The sequence below is a fragment of the Lethenteron reissneri genome, chromosome 38 (genome assembly GCF_015708825.2).
Source record: "Lethenteron reissneri isolate LAM-NWPU_2019-01 chromosome 38, ASM1570882v1, whole genome shotgun sequence".
Taxonomy (NCBI): Eukaryota; Metazoa; Chordata; class Hyperoartia; order Petromyzontiformes; family Petromyzontidae; genus Lethenteron; species Lethenteron reissneri.
The window spans coordinates 4,434,608-4,454,380 of record NC_083816.1 but is presented as its reverse complement, the minus strand read 5'-3'; the positions used below and the strand labels follow the sequence as shown (position 1 = coordinate 4,454,380).

The 19,773-nt window shown below is 50.2% G+C and overlaps 1 protein-coding gene across 1 annotated transcript in view; it reads left to right on the top strand.

The window, feature by feature from the left end:
- LOC133351653 (filamin-A-like) overlaps positions 1-14,839 on the top strand; it is a 72,025-nt gene extending 57,186 nt beyond the window's left edge. The window contains exons 33-47 of the mRNA XM_061567020.1: positions 418-558; positions 1,196-1,324; positions 3,007-3,180; positions 3,849-4,007; positions 4,415-4,618; positions 5,881-6,033; positions 6,219-6,344; positions 6,826-7,101; positions 7,296-7,433; positions 7,880-7,995; positions 9,924-10,056; positions 10,474-10,650; positions 11,243-11,467; positions 12,214-12,426; positions 13,019-14,839. Of these exons, the coding sequence (XP_061423004.1) occupies positions 418-558; positions 1,196-1,324; positions 3,007-3,180; positions 3,849-4,007; positions 4,415-4,618; positions 5,881-6,033; positions 6,219-6,344; positions 6,826-7,101; positions 7,296-7,433; positions 7,880-7,995; positions 9,924-10,056; positions 10,474-10,650; positions 11,243-11,467; positions 12,214-12,426; positions 13,019-13,206 (2,552 nt within the window). The 3' untranslated portion in view covers positions 13,207-14,839. The remainder of the gene's footprint in view (positions 1-417; positions 559-1,195; positions 1,325-3,006; positions 3,181-3,848; positions 4,008-4,414; positions 4,619-5,880; positions 6,034-6,218; positions 6,345-6,825; positions 7,102-7,295; positions 7,434-7,879; positions 7,996-9,923; positions 10,057-10,473; positions 10,651-11,242; positions 11,468-12,213; positions 12,427-13,018) is intronic.
- Positions 14,840-19,773: the final 4,934 nt, after the last annotated feature.

Below are 19,773 nucleotides of genomic sequence, written 5' to 3'. Positions count from 1 at the left end.
CATTGGCTCTTCATGGAGAATGCTGTTGAACTACGTGTGTGTGTATGTATACATGCATCTGCACATGGGGGGGTTCGTCTTGATCAGTCTGTACGTATATTGGCGTGCATCTATCTCTGTACCTGGGAAGCAGTAGTGCAGTGGTTGGCCCGGTATGCTACGAACCCGGTGACCCCGAGGTTCGATTCCCGCTCACGGCCAACAGACTATTATCTGAACCGGTCCTGGTCCTCCCCTACGTCGATTCGGACTCAAATGAGTACCTGGTGCGGTGTGTGGTGCTGGCCACCCACCCCCTCGTGTGCCATGGTGGCCTTCATAGATGCTCGCTAATAGCACTTGCCCTAACGGTCTGAAGGCTATACGGAGTGTCTGTCGTCTTGTTGTGCACGCGACTGACTGCGTGCGTGTGCATAGGGGAGGTGCGCATGCCCTCGGGTCGCAAGGATCGCCCCGAGATCGTGAACAACGGTGACGGCACGGTGACGGTGCGCTACTCGCCCGTGGAGAAGGGCCTCCACGAGATGGACATCAAGTACGATGGAGAGCACATCCCAGGTGAGCAGCGGTGACTCCGGGCAGGTGTTGATGCACATACTGAAAAGGTACTATGATATGTCAAGATACAGCTGTACGAGTACACAGTAATGCAGGTGCATGGACAAACAAGTATACAGATGCATAGATAACACTGCGAAACAGGCACATTGATACATGAGTACATGGATATTCAAGTTATAGTGAGGCATTCGAGATGAGCAGCTACACAGGTATGCATGTACATGGATACACACACAGGTGCTGGGCAGTGTTGATGGTAAGCATTTACACCATTGGACCCTCATTTGCCAGTAAAAAATATGATAATTGGTTTTTACCCTTCTATCTGGCAACAAAACTGACACCTTTTTTACAAGGAGTCATGTTTTGCATAGACCACAATATCTGCAGTCATAATGCAAACAAAAAACATAACTCTAAGGACAGTGCACATTATCAGATTCATGTTTTTTTATTTGCATTATGACTGCAGGTATTGTGGTCTATGCAAAACATGACTCCTTGTAAAAAAAAGGTGTCCGTTTTGTTGCCAGATAGAAGGGTAAAAAAACCAATTATCAGTGTTGATGGTGTTACAGTGACCCTGAAGAGAACTCCCTGAGAATCGTGCCCCCGCTGTTAATGCTCGCTGCAGGAAGCCCGCTGCAGTTCTACGTGGACGAGGTGGAGAGCGGGAACGTGACTGCCTACGGACCGGGCCTGAGCCACGGCGTCGCCAACCAGCCGGCCTGCTTCACCATCGACACCAAAGATGCTGGCGAGGGTGAGATGCACGTGGCAAATGCAGCGCGGCAGTTGCACCTCTAAACGATGTTGAGAGGTCCAACTGCCGCACCGCATTTGCCACGATGTTGAGAGGTTGCCTGCCTGATGAACTGTAGCTGAAGGTGGCAGTTGCTTGGCAGAGACAGTTGGTGGCAGCTGCCTGGCAAAGACAGTTGGTGGCAGTTGCCTGGCAATTGGATCAGTAGCTAATGCATTGTCTTGCACTCTTCACTCTGCCGTTATTGGTGTGTGTGGAGTAGTTAATGCACAGTGCTATAAATTCAAGAAATCTGAGTTAAATTCCCAGCCATAGCTAATATCAGTGATTTGTGATTATGAACCCCTCCTATGGGTCAACTCATCCCCTACTTGGTAACTGGATCTATGTACTGGCTACGCCACCTCGCGTGCACCGTGCCTGTCTCAATAGGTGCTCACTAACCCCACTTGCCCAGAGTGGTGTATATCAGATTGTTTAATAATAAATAGTATAAAGTGTAATGTTTAATATAATGTATAAGGTAATATATAGTATCGTAATTGTATAGTGAATATACAGTAGGGTGGGTAGAATAATACATAGTGTAATATTACAATGTATAGTCTAAGGTGGTGTATAGTAATGCAGTATATCATTTAATGTTGGGTTTGTCTATGGCAGTATATAGTACGGGGTAGACCCGTGTGCTATAAGAGAAAAAAGTTTAGCTGGAGGCATATTATATTTTTTGTGACATAGAATTGTAATGTATGACTTACTGTTAGTAGCTCAGCTTATTGGAGAGTATATTTAGTATATTGTGATACTGATGTAGTTTATATTTTAGTTTTTTACGTGGTGGTTTAGCTGCTGCAGCTCCTTACTATTAAAATTCCTTCCCTTTATTACTGCTAACCCTACTCCCTCCCTTTGATGCTGTTAATCCTACATAATGCACGGGCATAATATGACTTTGAACCCCCCCCCCCACCTCCTACGCATTCCACAAGTAGTGACTAATCCCATATCTGCATTTCCCATAAATATGCTAAATTCTTCTTGATATGCAAATGTCTTTGTCAAGGCGCCCTTCCCCCTCCAACCCAGCTTAAATATACGCTGCCAAGCTTGGTGGTGCTCATTCAGATGCTGTCTTTCCGACAGACCTGTTCACATGAGGACGGCTGCTTGCGTTGTGGCTGAAACGTCGTGAGAATTGTATTTTATTATGTTTTATTATTTTATTATTTCCCTTCTACGTGACTTTACCGAAAGAACCAAGAAAAAGGGAGAGGTGGTCTACCCCTTTTCCACCGTAACATCAGAGCCATGTGGGGTTCTTGCCAGTACTGGTGGTTTTCCACTGACTATTTGCTGTACCAAGCCAGAACCAACCTATTATGCGCTGGTCTCAGACATCCGAATATGGCTTGGAGCCAAACGGGTCAGAGGTGGTACTAATGCCGCGATTTTTTTTCATCTGCTGCATCACCACGTCATCGGCGTGTTTTGTGGCGTGCATCACGGTTTAAAACAACCCAAGTGCCCTGCGGATCTGCTCCGGGCTTGGCTTGGCTTGGCAAGGCCCTGGCGTGGCTCTGCAGTCCTGTGGGGAGAGGGGGAGGAGGAAAAAAGAGGGACTTTATTGTTTAATTTTTGTTCCTAATTCCACACCTTTTCCCTTTGCCCACGGTGAGCAGGAGGGCTGTCGCTGGCCGTGGAGGGCCCCTCCGAGGCAGATATCTCGTGCCAGGACAACAAGGACGGCACCTGCTCTGTGTCATACCTCCCCACGACGTCTGGCATCTACAGCATCGTCGTCAAATTCGACGACCAGTACATCCCTGGCAGCCCCTTCTCGGCCCGCATCACCGGTACCCGCACGGAAATCGCACTCGCTCATGGTGTTTCCTCTGTTGGGATTTGCCGGAGACTGCCGGTGTGGCAGAGATGATCTGGTAGAAATCTGGCACGAGATGGCGTGACAGTATTCGTCGCAGGAACTTTCACATTTGATACCCTTCTGCGCTTGACATTGGAACTTGCGTCGTGCCATTCATATATTTTTAACGAAGTGAAGTACGCAAAGACTCCATGGAGAAGTGAGCTCAGCAGTAGAGCGAGCGGCTCCTAATCGGAAGATTCTGAATTCAAATCCTCATTTGGAGATGGGCTTGGCCCATCATACCTCCCCAGGTCGATAAAAAGGATATCACTTTGTGGGAGAATTCAACAGTAGTTGGCCTATGGGCATACTTGCCCTAGTCAAAGATAAGTGCAATTTCCACCACTGGCTCAGCACAGTAATGGAGGCCGAGGTACTTTCCTGCATGGCTCATTTGAGCAACAAATCACTCTGCTCTTTTCCTTTTAATTTACCTAATGTTTTGTTTGAAATTGTGTTGGAGATGCTGTCGCCAGGCTCTTGGCTGTAAAGTGGAAGAATCTGTGCACCTATATACCTATACCTAGCGCTGAGACTTTGAACCTGTCCCTGCCGTCGTCACCTCCTATCCCTGCCGCCCCTCCTCTCTTCCCGTAGAGGACAGTCGGCGCCGCACTCACCTCAGCGTGGGCACTGCACAGGATGTGTCGCTGCAGATCCAGGAGACTGACCTCAGCGTGCTGAGCGCCAGCATCGTGGGGCCGTCCGGCTCCGAGGAACCCTGCCAGCTCAAGCGCTTGCCCAATGAACACATTGGTACTACTGCCACCCAGCTTGCTCGACCGTGCCGCCGAGTAGCCAGTATTGCGATCCAGTTGGTCGGCCGCATCACCAGCCAGTCGGCTAGAGGACACCAAAAAGCACACCACCACCGCCAACCAGACACACTACCACCACAAACGGCCACGCCACCAGCCGTTCACACTGCCAAACCACACAGCTACCCCAGGTCAGCCACACCATACTTAATAATGGGTTTGATACTTTTATTTTAATGCTACCATATTTTGGGGGGGCTCAACTAGGACGCGCATGGTGAAGTTTACCAGTCGTTATTGTACGTGTCTCAGTGACTGTTCCGTGTGTTTATGCCTGCAAGCGTTACTGTTTACGTCTGCATGTGGCGCGCAAGTGGTTACGATATTTGTATTGTGTACATGCAGGCATCTCGTTCACTCCGCGCGAGGCTGGCACACACATGGTGAGCGTGCTAAAGAACGGCCGCAACATCGCCAACAGCCCCTTCACGGTGCAGGTCGGCCAGTCCGAAATCGGCGACGCGCGACGTGTGCGCGTCAAGGGTGCCGGCCTGCGCCAGGGCCACACCGGCGAAGTCTCGGAGTTCATAGTCGACACCAGCGACGCAGGTGCGTTGGTGGGGGCTGCTGCGTGCCGGGCAGGGTGACGATTCAAAGGTCACGAGACCACTACTCGTGGCTGTGGGCTCCCGGGCCCATTATCGTTCGTCAAACTGTTTTTCGGTAAATGTTTTAATCGGATGGGCACAAATCTGTCGCGCTTATGCTATTTGGAGAGGTGAGCAGCTGCGGAAACCAAATTGGCACCGTTTCTGCCCGTAGTGAACGAGCGGAAAGTTCTTGTGATTCAACAAGTTACTATTGGCCCCACAGCAGTTTGACGATTGTAATTGAAAAATATTAAATATTGTGCAAATAAGCAATAACTTTGCGAATGAAACGATCGTGCACAATAATATGAAAGTGTTCGTAAGGCAAATTATTATTTTCATTTGTTTCCAAAACTAAGCTCAAAGTCCTCCTTGGACATTGTAAATAAAATGGTAGTGCAGATCAGCAGCACTGGGGCTGATGAGCCAAATTGTTAATTCAAAGATCCATTTTTATTTTGACCTCATTCACATAGACTAAATGATGCAAGATCATGGGACCTCCTTTGCCAGTACCAAAATATACTAATAGGGTTTTCCCCTTTTTCTGACAACAAAACTGACACCTTTTGCAAGGAATCATGTTTACAATTAACCACAATACTTGCAGTCAAATGCAATAAAAAAAACAATACTCTGATAATTTATGCATTTTCCTTGAATACTGATTGGTCCACACCAGAGACAGATTTCTTTAGAGCCTAGTCTCATATGGTGTTCGACGAGATGACGCCAAAAGGCGCACAGTTCAAAGACAACGCACTGTCAGAGTAATAATGAGCAGCTACATCATGGGACCTCCTTTGACCAGGTGATGCCTTTTGGCGTCATCTGGTCGAACACCATATGAGACTAGGCTCTAAAGAAAGCTGTCTAGTGTGGACCAATCAGTTTCAAGGACAATGCATAAATTATCAGAGTATTGTTTTTTGTTTGCATTTGACTGCAATTATTGTGGTTAATGTAAACATCGTTCCTTGCAAAAGGTGTCAGTTTTGTTGCCAGAAAAAAGGGGAAAAACCCTATTAGTATAAATGGTGCAAGCTTTCAAATGAACCCCCCCCTCCTGCATTGAAACCTGTGTCGCCATCTCGTGAGTTCTGCACATTTGCCACTTGTGCGGAATTTGCATGTAGCTGGTGGGGGTTCCCTTTATCACCCTTTTGCCCGAAAGCCTTGACAGGCAAGGCATTATAGTCTGACCGTTTGAACTTTGACCAGGCTACGGAGGCCTCAGCCTGTCCATCGAGGGCCCCAGCAAGGCCGACCTGGACTGCGAGGAGCTGGCCAACAGCGCTTGCCGAGTTTCCTACCAGCCACTGGAGCCCGGCGACTACCTCCTCAACATCAAGTTCGCCAAGGAGCACGTGCCAGGTGCGGGCCGTTGTGACCGCTTGCGCCCTTTCTCGACCTCTGCTCGCGTAGACCTTGCGTGACCCTTCTAGTGTTAACCATCGATGTTTCGCCACCGCTTGGTTCGATTTTAAGTTGTACAATCCAGAGATGTGATGCTCGTTTTCAAGAACCTGCTTTATTCTGTGTGCCCTTGCTCGTGGCAGGGAGCCCGTTCACGGTGCATGTGACAGGGGAGGGCCGCGTGATGAGGCAAAGCATCACGCGTCCGCGCCACGCGGCCTCCGTCGCCTCCGTGGGCAGCATGTGCGACCTGAGCCTCAAGTTGCCAGGTAAAGCTGCCCCCCCTCCCGAGCTTGTAACCCTTCGACCCCCCCCCCCTTTCCACCCGCGATACAATGTGCACTTGTTACTGTTGCTGGAAATGTCTCTTCAAATGAAGTTGTCAGTTTTGTTGCAGAGTGCTGTGGCGACAGATTTTTAGCCACTCAGCTGTCCTCATCTTAACTCGCACAATCACGGGCATCTCCCTCCACTCGGCACGATCTCTCCTCTATGCCTTAACTCCACATTCTGTTCTATAATCTCCTGTTCTCTGGCGCCTTTCCTTATCTCTCTTCGCCTATCTACCTGAACTCGCTGTTGCCTTCCTTTAACCTCCTCCCTACTCTTACTACTACTTAATTTGTCTTTCTCCCTGTTTGGTTAATCCCCACTCCTGCTCGCTATTACTCCTCCACCTTCATCCCCCCTCCAATTCGACACCATCTCTGACTTGATACCATCTCTCCCACATGCCCCCCCCTGACTCAGAGGTCAATGCGGCAGAGCTGTCTGCGGAGGTGACGAGCCCGTCGGGGAAGCGCGAGCGTGCCGAGATGGTGGCGGTGGGCGGCGGGCAGAGCGGCTCGTACGCCGTGCGCTTTGTGCCACACGAGATGGGCGTGCACACGGTTAGCGTCAAGTACCGTGGCCACCACGTGCCGGGCAGCCCCTTCCAGTTCACGGTGGGGCCGCTCGGCGAGGGGGGCGCCCACAAGGTGCACGCCGGGGGGCCCGGCCTCGAGTCCGCCGTGGTCGACTCGCCCGGTGAGAGGAGGCCACCGCGCACGTCGCACCAGCACGTCTATTTAAACATTCGTGCGCGTTGAACGTTTCCATCTATGCTGAGACGGTGACACACTGCCTTCAAGTGTGCGTGTAGATCACCGTTATTTATGGGTAAGGTATTGTTTGTTTACTCGAGTTGACTTGTGGAACTTCCCTGTTCCTCCGCTGCACAGCCGAGTTTACGATCTGGACGCGGGAGGCCGGGGCCGGGGGCCTCTCGATTGCCGTGGAGGGACCCAGCAAAGCCGACATCTCCTTCGAGGACCGCCAGGATGGCTCCTGCGGCGTCTCCTACGTGGTTACGGAGCCCGGTGGGCACAGGGCACCATCACCAACCACAGCACCACTATGCCCGGCACAGCAATCGCCAAAGTCGTCATCGTCAAATTCATCATCATTCTCATTCATCATCCACCACACACCCCGATTGCACCCTATATTGGCACCGCCATGATTAAACCCCTCCTCACTATCGTGAGTTGATGTCATTGGTTCAATTCCTGAGTTTGTATTAATCGATTTGTGTGGTAATTGTTCCATGAGCTGAGATGGATACGCTTGAACCCAGTTTAATCACGGGTGGCTTAAACCCAGATTTGAACCCAGCATCGTTTGTGGTGATATCTCTGCTATGACCCCAGAACTGCCCAACCATCATAAATGAAAGCATTTAACTTTCTTTATAATATATTCTTTAGTAATTAACCCACGACTTTTTGACCCCCCCCCCCCCCTCCTGCCCTCTGCCCCCCGTAAGGTGAATACGAGGTGACGGTGAAGTTCAATGACGAGCACATCCCCGACAGCCCGTTTGTGGTGCCGGCGTCTACCTCGACTGACGCGTCGCGCCGCCTCACTGTGGCGAGCCTTCAGGTGAGGCCCCGGAAGAACATACGCTGGCGCCCAGGACCCACCCGCTCACCCCCACCCGCTCACCCAGCCGCCAGCCTTTAGACCCCCCCCCTTGCCTCGTTTCCTAAACTTCCTATTGCTGACACCGGCTCGTTACTCATTAATTCTTGACACCTGACCTACCGCCCCTGAGGTAACGTCTGATGCCACAATCTTCCCACCTTGACAGTCTTCTACCTTGACACTTGAATGAACCTCCATGCTCTTGACATTTCCATCTTGGCCTCGGCTTCATCCCTTGCACAGACATCAACCCGCATTTTTTTACTTTCCATTATAAGTAACCCTTTTATAATTCTCCAATCATCTTCATTCTATAACCCCATTCTTGTCACGGCCTCACACTCTACAACTTTCATCTTAACCTTTTCCCATCTCAATTTTGCCCTCCACCTCACACCCTTCCTTGGTCATCTAGCCTTCACCTCTTCACTGCTACCTCAACTCTTGCCATCCTTGCTGTGACCTTTACCTCTTGTCCATGACCCTGAGGCGGCCAGGGGGAAGGGGTGGGGCGCGCGGGCGTCCGGGCGCAAAGAGAGCGCCAATGTTTTTCCTGAGCCTCGTCTAAAGGCCTCTGACAGTGGCCTCACTCAGCCGCCTCCCAAAGGGAGGGGGTGGGGGAGGAGGGGGGGGAAGCCCAATGTTGCAGGGGGGCCCGCGGGGCTCCAGAGACACCCATGCTGCCCTGCTGCTGCTTGGCTTTTTTTTGTGCTGCTCACTCGCCTGCAAAGCCTCCCTGTTTGCCTGCTGCAACGCCTCCTATCCTCCTGTGACGTCTGCCAGCCGCAACACCACCTCCCTGTGCCAGTCTGTACCCGCCTGCTTGTCTAGCTTACACCCTCATCCACTCTTTAATGTGTTCTCTTCTGTTCCTGTGTTCTCACCCTCTTCTCTCTCTCTCTTCTCCGGTGCCTTCCTGCACTCCTTGCTGCTCTTATTCTTATTTTCTTAACTTCTGCTTTCGTGTCTGTCGGTGGTGGTCCCACACACTGGAGCGTTCATACAATCTTCTATTGTACTTAAAACAATCTTTCTGGGATAAGTGAATCTATTTGGTGTTCCATAAAAATCTAATCGCTAACGTGCTTCCTGGCTATTAAAGCCCAGCTGCTCTGCCGGATTGTGTCCTTACCTCTCCATTTTGCTGCCCCATGCCCGTGCAGTGTCTTTACTCACCCCCCCCCCCCCCCCCCTTCCCACCTTGGCTTGGGTCTCTCTGGAGCCGCCAGCAGTGCCAGTCCTTGTTCGGCCCCTCGCCACCGTCGGCAGAAGCACCGTGTTGGGTGGCGGCCGATGCTTCTGCCGCTCACTTTGTGGCCGTAATCTGGGGTTGTTTTTCCTGGGTGTTGATGCTGTCATGGCGGGCAATGATGCATGTCGTTACCACCCCCCACCCCCTGCCCCGCTAACCTGTGCGTGTGTCTGTGTACCGTCTCGGTGCGCGTGTCTTTCGTGGTCGCGTGTCACCGTGTCGTTTGCATGTTCCCTCCCGTCGCCCTGCACGCTCTCGTTAATTCTCACCGTCGCTACCGGATCAGGTGAGTGTCGCGCCTGTGTGAACACTCCTCCCCAGAAACCGATTTCCCAAAATCTCACTGCCCCCTCCAGTCCTGTTGCTAACGTCTAACCTTTACCACTCGCCCAAGGCTTGCTGCTGGCACGAAAACAAAAATCCTAGCCCTGCACACCGCAAAAGGGATCTCCATGTTTTTGCTGTCCATTGGTCCCCTAACCATGACCTTCTTGCAGAGCGTCCACTTTTTTCCCCCCCCCACTAACGCCGCCCACCAATTGTGCCGCTGCCCTGGTGTCCCAACCTCCCTGCCACCACCCCCTGGTGTGACTTGACCGTGTCTCACTAATCCCCGCCCTGCTACCCCCTGCAGGAGTCTGGGCTGAAACCCAATCAACCAGCGTCGTTTGCTGTGAACCTGAACGGGGCGCGGGGGAAACTGGACGCAAAGCTTCATTCTCCCTCGGGGACCATCGAGGACTGCATAGTCTCAGAGCTCGACAACGGTACGTTATTCGTCGCCATGGTGACACTATCCATAGCTGTGACCCAAGTGCTCTTTCGTCGTCTCTTCCCCAGTGTTGTTGTCATATGAATAAAAAGTGTGCTGTACTTGGCCCTTCCCCCCCCCCTCTCCAACCATTATATAAACGGAGTGGTAGCTCCTGCAATCTCTCATTTACTTGATACAGCTGTCGTGGCTGTGACGGTTCCACCTGAAGACGGAAGCTTGTGTTGACTCCGAAACGTCGTGATTTTTATTTTATTTTACTTTTATTAATTTTAATGTTTTACCTACGTGACTTTACCGAAAAAACCTAAGAATATGAATCCTTGCAGTCACGAAAGCTTCAAATCTAGAAATAATGTTGTCAACTTTAATGACGTGATCGGTCGTGTGGCGTTGTGGTTGCTGTCGCCAGACAAGTACGCGATCCGGTTTGTGCCGCGGGAAAACGGCACGCACGCCGTACACGTCAAGTTCGACGGTAGCCACGTGCCGGGCAGCCCCTTCAAGGTGCGCGTCGGCGAGCCTGGGCAGACTGCCGACCCCGGACTTGTGACGGCCTACGGGCCTGGTCTCCAGGGCGGCACTACCGGTACGAAAGACTGACGACAACGGCCGGCGTTTTCCACGAAGTGACGGTAATGTTACCACAGCGCCTCCCCTTGCCAGGCCATTCCTACTGAGGCTATCATGTGCAGTGTCTGACCTCACTGTTGTTGAAAGGACAGGACGGACCTGGGTGATATGGGTTGAATAACTGAGATGGCTGTTAAGTTTCCGTTTCGGTCTCATGCATCTTTGTAATGGCTTGCCATGTTACGACGCTATAAACAAAGTCGTGATTGTTATGGACGCACTTGCACACTGTACAACGCTCGTCCCACCACTGTACAAAGCATTGAACAATCCATCAGCTTAATTTTTTAAATCGATTCTTAATTATGCTTAGTATAAATAATTTATTTGCAATTCATCCAAGGTCTATTAATGATATTTAATGGACAGGGCTATGGGTGGAATTTAATTATGATCTTGCCCATTCAACTGCCGTGCCAGGAGATTGAATCAAAACAGACCCCCTGGATTACTCCTCGACAGACTCCAATTACTAATACAGAGTTCTCAAATGGTAACCTCTCGCAATACTACGCTGACCGTCCCCTCCGTGCCGTCCCGTGGTGCAGGCGCGCCGGCAGAATTTGTGGTGAACACCACGCGAGCCGGTGCCGGTGCCGGGGCCCTGGCGGTTACCATCGACGGGCCCTCAAAGGTGCACATGGACTGCATCGAGTGCGCCGAGGGCTACCGCGTGAGCTACACGCCCATGGCGCCCGGCAACTACCTGGTCGCGGTCAAGTATGGGGGCCCCCACCACATTGCGGGCAGCCCCTTCAAGGCCAAGATCACCGGTGAGTGGGTGCTAGGATTTGTCCAAACGCTGCTGCTCCCCCATTGACTCCCCAAGTTGAATGTGTAATTCAGTGCCCCTTGTTTCAGAATTGCAGATTTTTCTGCCCAACAGAGGGGGTTGTCTGTGTAGCCTGATGCGTTTTTCGTTCACGTCCTGTCGAATTTAGTTAAGAATTATGGCTGTTGTACGTTTGAACGTCTTTCACACTCTATGTAAGCAACAGTGCTAATCGGAGGCACACGTTGGTGTTTTTTACAGATGGATGGTAATCACGATTTAATTCCTTTCATAGTTTTCAACGAATAAGCTGCAGTCCAAATTACATAACTGTATTAGAATCGTAACCTTACATGTGGGAAGCATCACTCGTTCTATTTAGGAGGACAGAGTGGTGCTGTGTGGCCCAAGGTCCGGTCTGGAGTGGCTACCATGAGGCCCTCTCACCTGGAGAAATGGGGGCTGTGAAAACAGGACTTGGGTCGGGACTGATTCCACCTCGGCCCAACTGCAAGCGAGATCCAGGAGCCCATGATCAATGAAACCAGAGGGTGCCAAGGCTTGCAGACCCATCACCCGATGAGGTCCATTTACTGTCAACCCCAGTACTGATGTGGAATGTTGAGGTCACGGAGGCCATGTTGTTGTGGTTGCATTGCTTGTGTTCTCATTGTTGAAACATGTTTGTGTTGCTGCCACTCGTGCTGCTGCTGCCGCCTCCTGCATATGAATGTGTGACCGCACCAGGCCCACGTCTCGCCGGTAACGCCGGATTCCAGGAGTCTTCATCGGTGATGGTGGACACGCTGACTCGCTCGGTCGCCCAATCAACCTCGGCGGTGGCGCCGGGTCTTGCGCGCTTCGTCTCAGACGCCAGCAAAGTGGTGCCACGCGGCGCAGGCCTCAACAAGGCCTACGTTGGCCAGAAGAACAGCTTTACTGTCGACTGCAGCAAGGCTGGTGCGTTGCCCTCCAGGGTCTCGCAATGGGCTAAGGCTGGTGAACTGGTGGTTGAAAGTCGTCGTGGGGTTATCATTGGGTTGTCACGGCATTATCAAAATCTCCCCACGTTTGCAATGGAGAATCGTGATTTGAGTCACATGTTCGTCCCTGAGGTATGCTTGGATAATCTGAACGTGGTAGCCACAGTCTGCAGGTAAACAACAACGTGATCTACTCTAAATTGTGCTGTCAGACACCCAACAATTGTTTTTGACATGAGTTTCATGGGACTCGGCTTAATTTATCACTAGTTTTATCACTGTAGTTTTGGGGTTGCACATTGCTCATAGTAGCCATGGTCATAGCGATGAGAGATACTAGGTCGCTGACCCATACAGGCCCCTGCCGAAATTAATAATAATATTATTACTATAAAAAGGACCTTAAACCTCAAATGGGCATCTGTGGAGTTGACAATTTTCAGCGACCATTGGAAGGGTGGGAATTTGGCTGAAATTAAGCCCTGACAGGAGACCTGGGCTTGGACTTTACTGGAACGGGCGTTGCGTAACCACTCTGCTCGCCACTTTTTTATCCGCCGTGGTCACAGGCAACAACATGCTTCTGGTGGGCGTCCACGGGCCACATGTCCCGTGCGAGGAAGTGGTGGTGAAGCACACGGGGAAAGGCGCCTACGCAGTCTCCTACACCCTCAAGGAGCGCGGAGAGCACATCCTCGTCCTCATGTGGGGCAACGAGCATGTCACCGGCAGCCCCTACGTCGTCAACGTCGTCTGAGCGGCTGGCGAGAGAGCCCCGCCGCGTGCGTCTCCTCCTCCTCCCCTGCCCTCTTTCCGCATCAACGACCTCCACACTCGTCCACCCTGTCGCAACTTCACAATTCACTCGACATTCCCGCCCCACCGTGTACAATCACCGCATGTTATTGTGTAAAGTTGCCGCCCTTGTGCATCCGTGTGGGGTTTTGGTTTGGTACACGCCAGCTTGCCCGTGAGCTGGCATGAGGGACGGGTTGGGAAGGGAGCGTGACGCAAATGTTAACGTTTTGTGGTAGTTTGTGAAAAGTTTTTGTCGCTCGCCTATTGAACAATTCTTCCCCGACCCTTTTGTTAGCGTTCTTTCTGGGTTGCCTTTGATCGATGCCACCCCGTCTCACTTTCTGCATTTTTTATCTCGTTTTTGGTGGCTGATGGGTGACTTTTTTCTATTTGGTGCATCTGCCTGTGTAGAATTGGTTTTTGTGATTTTTGTAATGTCTTCAGTGAGACACTGTACATTGGCAGGGCTACTTGTCGTAGCTGCGCTGCTGTCTGGGCTTGGTTGATCTGTTTACTGTAGCTATTCATGTAAACCACTTTCTCGATTTAAAGTAATTCGAATTTATATTTTTTATGACTTCAGTTTTCTATGTCGATGCTTAGTCTATTGACTAAAGTTTAGCAAATAGTGTTACGAAAGTCACCCGAAGGTGATTCTTGAGGGGCCTGCCTACTCGGACACATCTTGGCCAATCCCGGGACCCGTTGCTGTGGCGACCTGCTGCTGCTACTACACCTCCCAGTTAAGCACGCCGCGATTGGCTTCTGATGGGTCAGGAGGGGAGATCCCACAACCCATGTCTTTTTGGTCTTTTTGTATCGACTTACAAGCCTAATTATAAAAGGAAAAAGTTTGACTTATTTCTCTCAGATGACACTGAACTGTTATAACTGGATCCCCGCCAAGGCCTCGTTTTCAGTGAACGGCGGCCGCTTGAATGTATGATCGCTGGGGGAGAGGGCAGCATGATGCCTTGCTTCCGTCCTGGCAGCTGTAGCGCAAACACTGGTTGTCGCTGAATGTACGGAGGGGCCCCACACGCCAGGTGGACCAAGTTGTTGCCAGCTTAAGAGGAGAAAGTCCTTTGTACCAATGGACAAAAAAAATGTTTAGGTTTAGTTCTGTTATTCTCGATCGGCCAACCCAAAAGGTAATGCAACTTAACTAAACTTTGCTGGGGTTTTTCCACTTAAAAATTTGAAAAACCAGGAAGCATATCAGGTTTTATTTCTGAAATTTTTTCTTCCAGGCTCACTTATTGAAATTGCGCTGGTTAACTCATTCTCTAACCAATTTTCCAACAATACGCTCCATCCATTGGATGTTAAAAACTCTGATCTGGCAAGCTGATGATCAACTAGAATGCCGCCTCTCCACCGAGGCAACAAGACTTCTGATCTGGCAAGATCGAGACCCCCCCCCCCCCCCAAACAAAAAAAACGCAACCTCCATGGGTGTCTCGCAGTCGGTGTGGTGGCTGTGTGGCATTCGGTGTCCCCGGCTGCCCTGCGGCCCTCTCACTCTTTCCTGCCTCGTGCCGGCGAGAGCCACGTTGCTCTGCGGTCGTCAACCGCCACAGCGACCTCCTCCCCCAAGCACAATAAAGTCTAACCACAGCCGCGCCACCTCTGCTCGTGTCCGTCGTCTTGTGTTGTTTTTGTCGTCTCGTGGACTTGAGCCGTGATATATTGATCGGAATGTGGGTTATAGCGAAGAAAAGGTGCGCACTAAAACGTGCAGAGATGCGTAAACCGACAGTTGCGTGATTTGCAGTGTAGCATTTGTAACCAATTTTGTTGACACCTTTTTCTGAAGACTTTGACTCTTGACCCAGAACTGAATCCTAGACGTTTAAACGCTCTACTTTGAAACAACAGTGGAATTTCACGAAACTGTCTTGCACGCTGGCAGCATACGGGCTCAAGTCACAACTGGTCCATATAATCCTGCTGAAAGGTAATGGCCCTGCCCATGATGTTTGCTGGCGGAAGGACTTGATGAGGAAAAGCTCAAGCGGGCCCCTCGTCTGTAGGATATTTGGCCTACTCTTCCACGTTGGCCAGAAGGCGTAGCAGAGGGGGGGGGGGGGACTACCAGCACTTTACCCATTATTATAGTTGAAGCTCTACTTCCAAAATTGGCCAAACGAAGACCCATTTTCTCTTTTGGACATGATGCTGAATCATTGGTGCACGGGTCCATTAATGATGATCGAATATGTAACAAAAAAAATTATCACAAGGTGATTCGCCCCCTGTTTATTTGTTTGAAAAAATCAATGTGGTTGGCCAGAAAATGATAGCCGCACTGAAAATGCCACCAGGCAAATGTATGGGTTAGAGAGGTTTGGCGACTTGCGATTTAAATGGTCTGTCCCGTGGCAGGCGCAAGGGGCGACGTTACGGAGGACACTCCACGCGCACCGCTGTACTGTACTCCTATGATCCCAAGTCAATGCCGCATTTGCATAACCCCCATGGGGACACGAGCTGTGGCTTGATAAAGGGCTGTTTATGTTCTAAGGCAGTTGTGGAAACTCGATATTGCTGTGGTTGGGGGATGAGTTTGTCAACGAGTCGACCAGTCCGGAGAGTATTGGTACGAATTTTTTTCTTGGAAGTGGGTTATTAATCGATGACCCTTAATATAATCGATTCCTGCTTCTGAAAATGCAACCGGTAACCACTGGCAGCGACATTTGCCGTGAACGCAGCGATGGGCGTGCGTGAATGTACACGGCAAGGCAGCCCAAGACATCGGGTGGTTTTGCTCGTTTCTTAAAAGGGTAATAATGTAGCCCTGCTCTGGTTTTACTTGCTCTCTCTACTCCACTAAAGCGAGCTGTAATTGGGCTACACTCCACACAGACCAAACGGCTTGGGTGAGGGTCTGTCTACCCACACTTTGCCCCACCACCCAAAGTGGCGAACCCCATTTATACTGCTCGCCAATTGGCGTTTTCTGATCTGACACTGAGTCGGCCATAAAGAAAGCCGTTTCTGTTGAAGGCCAATCGGTTTTAAAGACCGCATATAGAATAATTGGTGTGTTTGCATGCGTTATCACGCGTTTAGTGACTGACTCAGACGCTAAGATTAGGGAGGCACGCGGTTTATTAACACGGCCTGACGGTTAACACTTTAACTCGTCATTAAATGAACTACGGTTCCCAGTCGCGACAGCTGGTAGGCTGCCTGACGACAGGCGACGCCGAGATGGTGAAGACGAAGACGATGGTGAAGATTCCAGCAGCAGCACGACGCAGATCCCCCCCCCCCAACTCCACACGACAGCCCCGAGGTCCCTGGGGGGGGAGCCCTCTTATACTGCCAGCGTGGCCTGGCCACGCCCCCTTCTGGAACCTACCAGCGGGTTCCTCGTGTGCCCCTTCCGTGACCTTTTCCCAAGATCCCTCTCTGGTCTATCACGTGGCCTGCCCCTGTCGGTCAGGGCTGCTGTAAGCTGCAGATCCCCTTCCCCGCCAGCGCTATGCTGCTACATGACCCATTCTATGTCACGACGCAAGTACGTGGATTAAACAAACTTTTGTTGCCTTACAAAACCTTTTATATATTAAAAAAGCACTTTGGTGTTTTTGCATCTTAACACCTTTTTTTTAATTGCCGGAAAGGGTAAAACCTAATTTTTCATACCATTTATATTGTTGTTTGGACATGGGCAGTGATAGGTTATTGTACAAACTAAATAAACGTATTCTACTCTACTAAGAATGTCACAAACAAGGCTCCGACGTGGGGCTCAAGGTAAATAAGCCAAACAAATACAGGAATGTGAAACACGTTTGCTGAACAAAAGCAATCGGAGCAACGCATAGCATACAGTTGGTGTCTGCGTAGGGTTCTTGTCGAAAGTGGACCGGAATCTAAATATATTAAATATAAATATACAGATGAGAGCAGGATGGGAGTTCTTTTTGAAGATGTTGTTTGATCTTTAACGGAAACGTTCAAACGCGGCGATTAAATTAGAACGATTTGGATGAGTGAGTCTTGCCCACTGAAAACTTGGATCGGAAACGTGAAACGTTGACGGAAGTGAATCGAAATCTGAAAGTGACGATTGCGTGCGAAGAAGCAACGGGCAGGTGGCATGCTTGGGGTTTACCGAGGCACACATGGGTTCGAGAACATAATGGTGGGTGGTGTCGTGGTGCCACGGGTGATAGCGGTGCCACATCCAGCGGTGAAACGGACACTTGGCAGGTACGGCTTGGGAAGCCTCGATAACGCAATGCGCATCATAATAGGAGCCCTGAAACCGACATTTAAAAATATTTTTTTTATAAGAAAAATATGTTTTTATTATTTTATAAAAAATATATTTGTATTATTTTATTGTTTCCCTTTAAGTATTGTTTCTCTTCTACGTGGCTTTACCGAAAGAACCAAGAATAAGAGCCATATTGTTCAAATTCGGTTAAAAAAAACAGTAATTCAAGAGCCGCAATGCACGTGGGTGAATACGAGACGGTGTCCTTAAATAACGTCACGAAACAATCCTCAATGAGCCGCATGTGGCTCCGCAATTGCAGGTTACCAACCCCTGCCCAATGTAAACTGAACTCCCATGGTGAACTGGACTCCCATGGTGAACTGGACTTCCATGGTGAACTGGGCTTCCATGGTACACTGGACTCCCATGGTAAACTGGACTCCCATGGTGAAACTGGACTCCCATGGTGAACTGGAATCCCATGGTGAACTGGACTTCCATGGTGAACTGGACTCCCATGGTGAACTGGACTTTCATGGTGAGCTGGACCACCATGGAAGTCCAGTTAACCATGGGAGTCCAGTTCACCATGGAAGTCCAGTTCACCATGGAAGTCCAGTTCACCATGGGAAACTGGACTTCCATGGTAAACTGGACTTCCATGGTAAACTGGACTCCCATGGTAAACTGGACTCCCATGGTGAACTGGAATCCCATGGTAAACTGGACTCCCATGGTGAACTGGACTTTCATGGTGAGCTGGACTCCCATGGTGAACTGGACTTCCATGGTGAACTGGACTCCCATGGTAAACTGGACTCCCATGGTAAACTGGACTCCCATGGTAAACTGGACTCCCATGGTAAACTGGACTCCCATGGTAAACTGGACTCCCATGGTGAACTGGAATCCCATGGTAAACTGGACTTCCATGGTAAACTGGACTTCCATGGTGAACTGGACTTCCATGGTAAACTGGACTCCCATGGTAAACTGCACTCCCATGGTAAACTAGACTCCCATGGTGAACTGGACTCCCATGGTGAACTGGACTCCCATGGTGAACTGGACTCCCATGGTAAACTGGACTCCCATGGTAAACTGGACTCCCATGGTAAACTGGACTCCCATGGTGAACTGGACTCCCATGGTAAACTGGACTTCCATGGTGAACTGGACTTCCATGGTGAACTGGACTTCCATGGTGAACTGGACTCCCATGGTAAACTGGACTTCCGTAGTGAATTGGACTTTTATGGTCAGGGGCCGACAACCAAAATAAAAAGCCATTTATTTTTTACGAATTTCAAGAGCCGCGCTGCACTCCTCAAAGAGCCGCAAGGTTGCCGACCTCTGGGCTCAGGTAAGAAATCCCATGAAGGCGACACCCACGGTGGATCGCGGCAAGGTTATTGGCAAGGGACGTGAGCACCATCACCAGGAAGCCCGTGAGTAGTGGGCAGCAGCAGCAGCTGCTATGATGGACTGCAATCCATTGGGGTTCTCATCATTCGGTTTTTTTTCCTTTCCTCCATCAATTTTCCGCGCGCGAACTTGGCCAACCCTCAACTTTGCGTCGGAGGCAAAGATGAACCCATGCCACGTGGGCTGTAGCTGGTTAAATAAGGAAAAGGTGCAGCCCTGCAATTACTCAACGCCGCTGTTGTCAGAAGGAGCATCCACGAGAGAAGGCTCGTCCAGACAGCTGGGAAGCTTTGCGAGCGCTCATGAACGCTCCCTCTCAACCAGTGGTCCCTAACTTTTATTGCAGCCTCAGTCGTAAAATGTTTTATAATGTTAACATAGGTTTGATGAAACAAGGTAGTTGTACATAGGGGCCGTCCATAAATGACGTCACGCGATTTTGGACGATTTTTGACCCCCCCCCCCTCGTCACACGACATCACAAAAAGTCAGACCCCCCCTCATATATGACGTCACAAAGCTCTGCCCCCCCCCCCCCAAAATAAATAAAACATGCTTCAAATTGCTTTAAACTATTGTCATTGTAGTGCGTATTTAATGTGACACTGCACTGATATTGCAGGAGAAAACATTTATTAAAAAGTCTATTTAATTAAGTAGAACGTGTTGTCTATATTTAAAGTTGCGCATTTTGATGTGACGTCACATTTTTCACCCCCCCCCCCTCGTCACACATCGTCACAAATGTCTGACCCCCCCCTAGGTGCGTGACGTCATTTATGGACGGCCCCTTACGTGCCCGTGCTTAATTTGTGTTTAGATTATTTGTCTTCTAAAAAAAAAAATCTGTCCACGTCTCGCACCCCC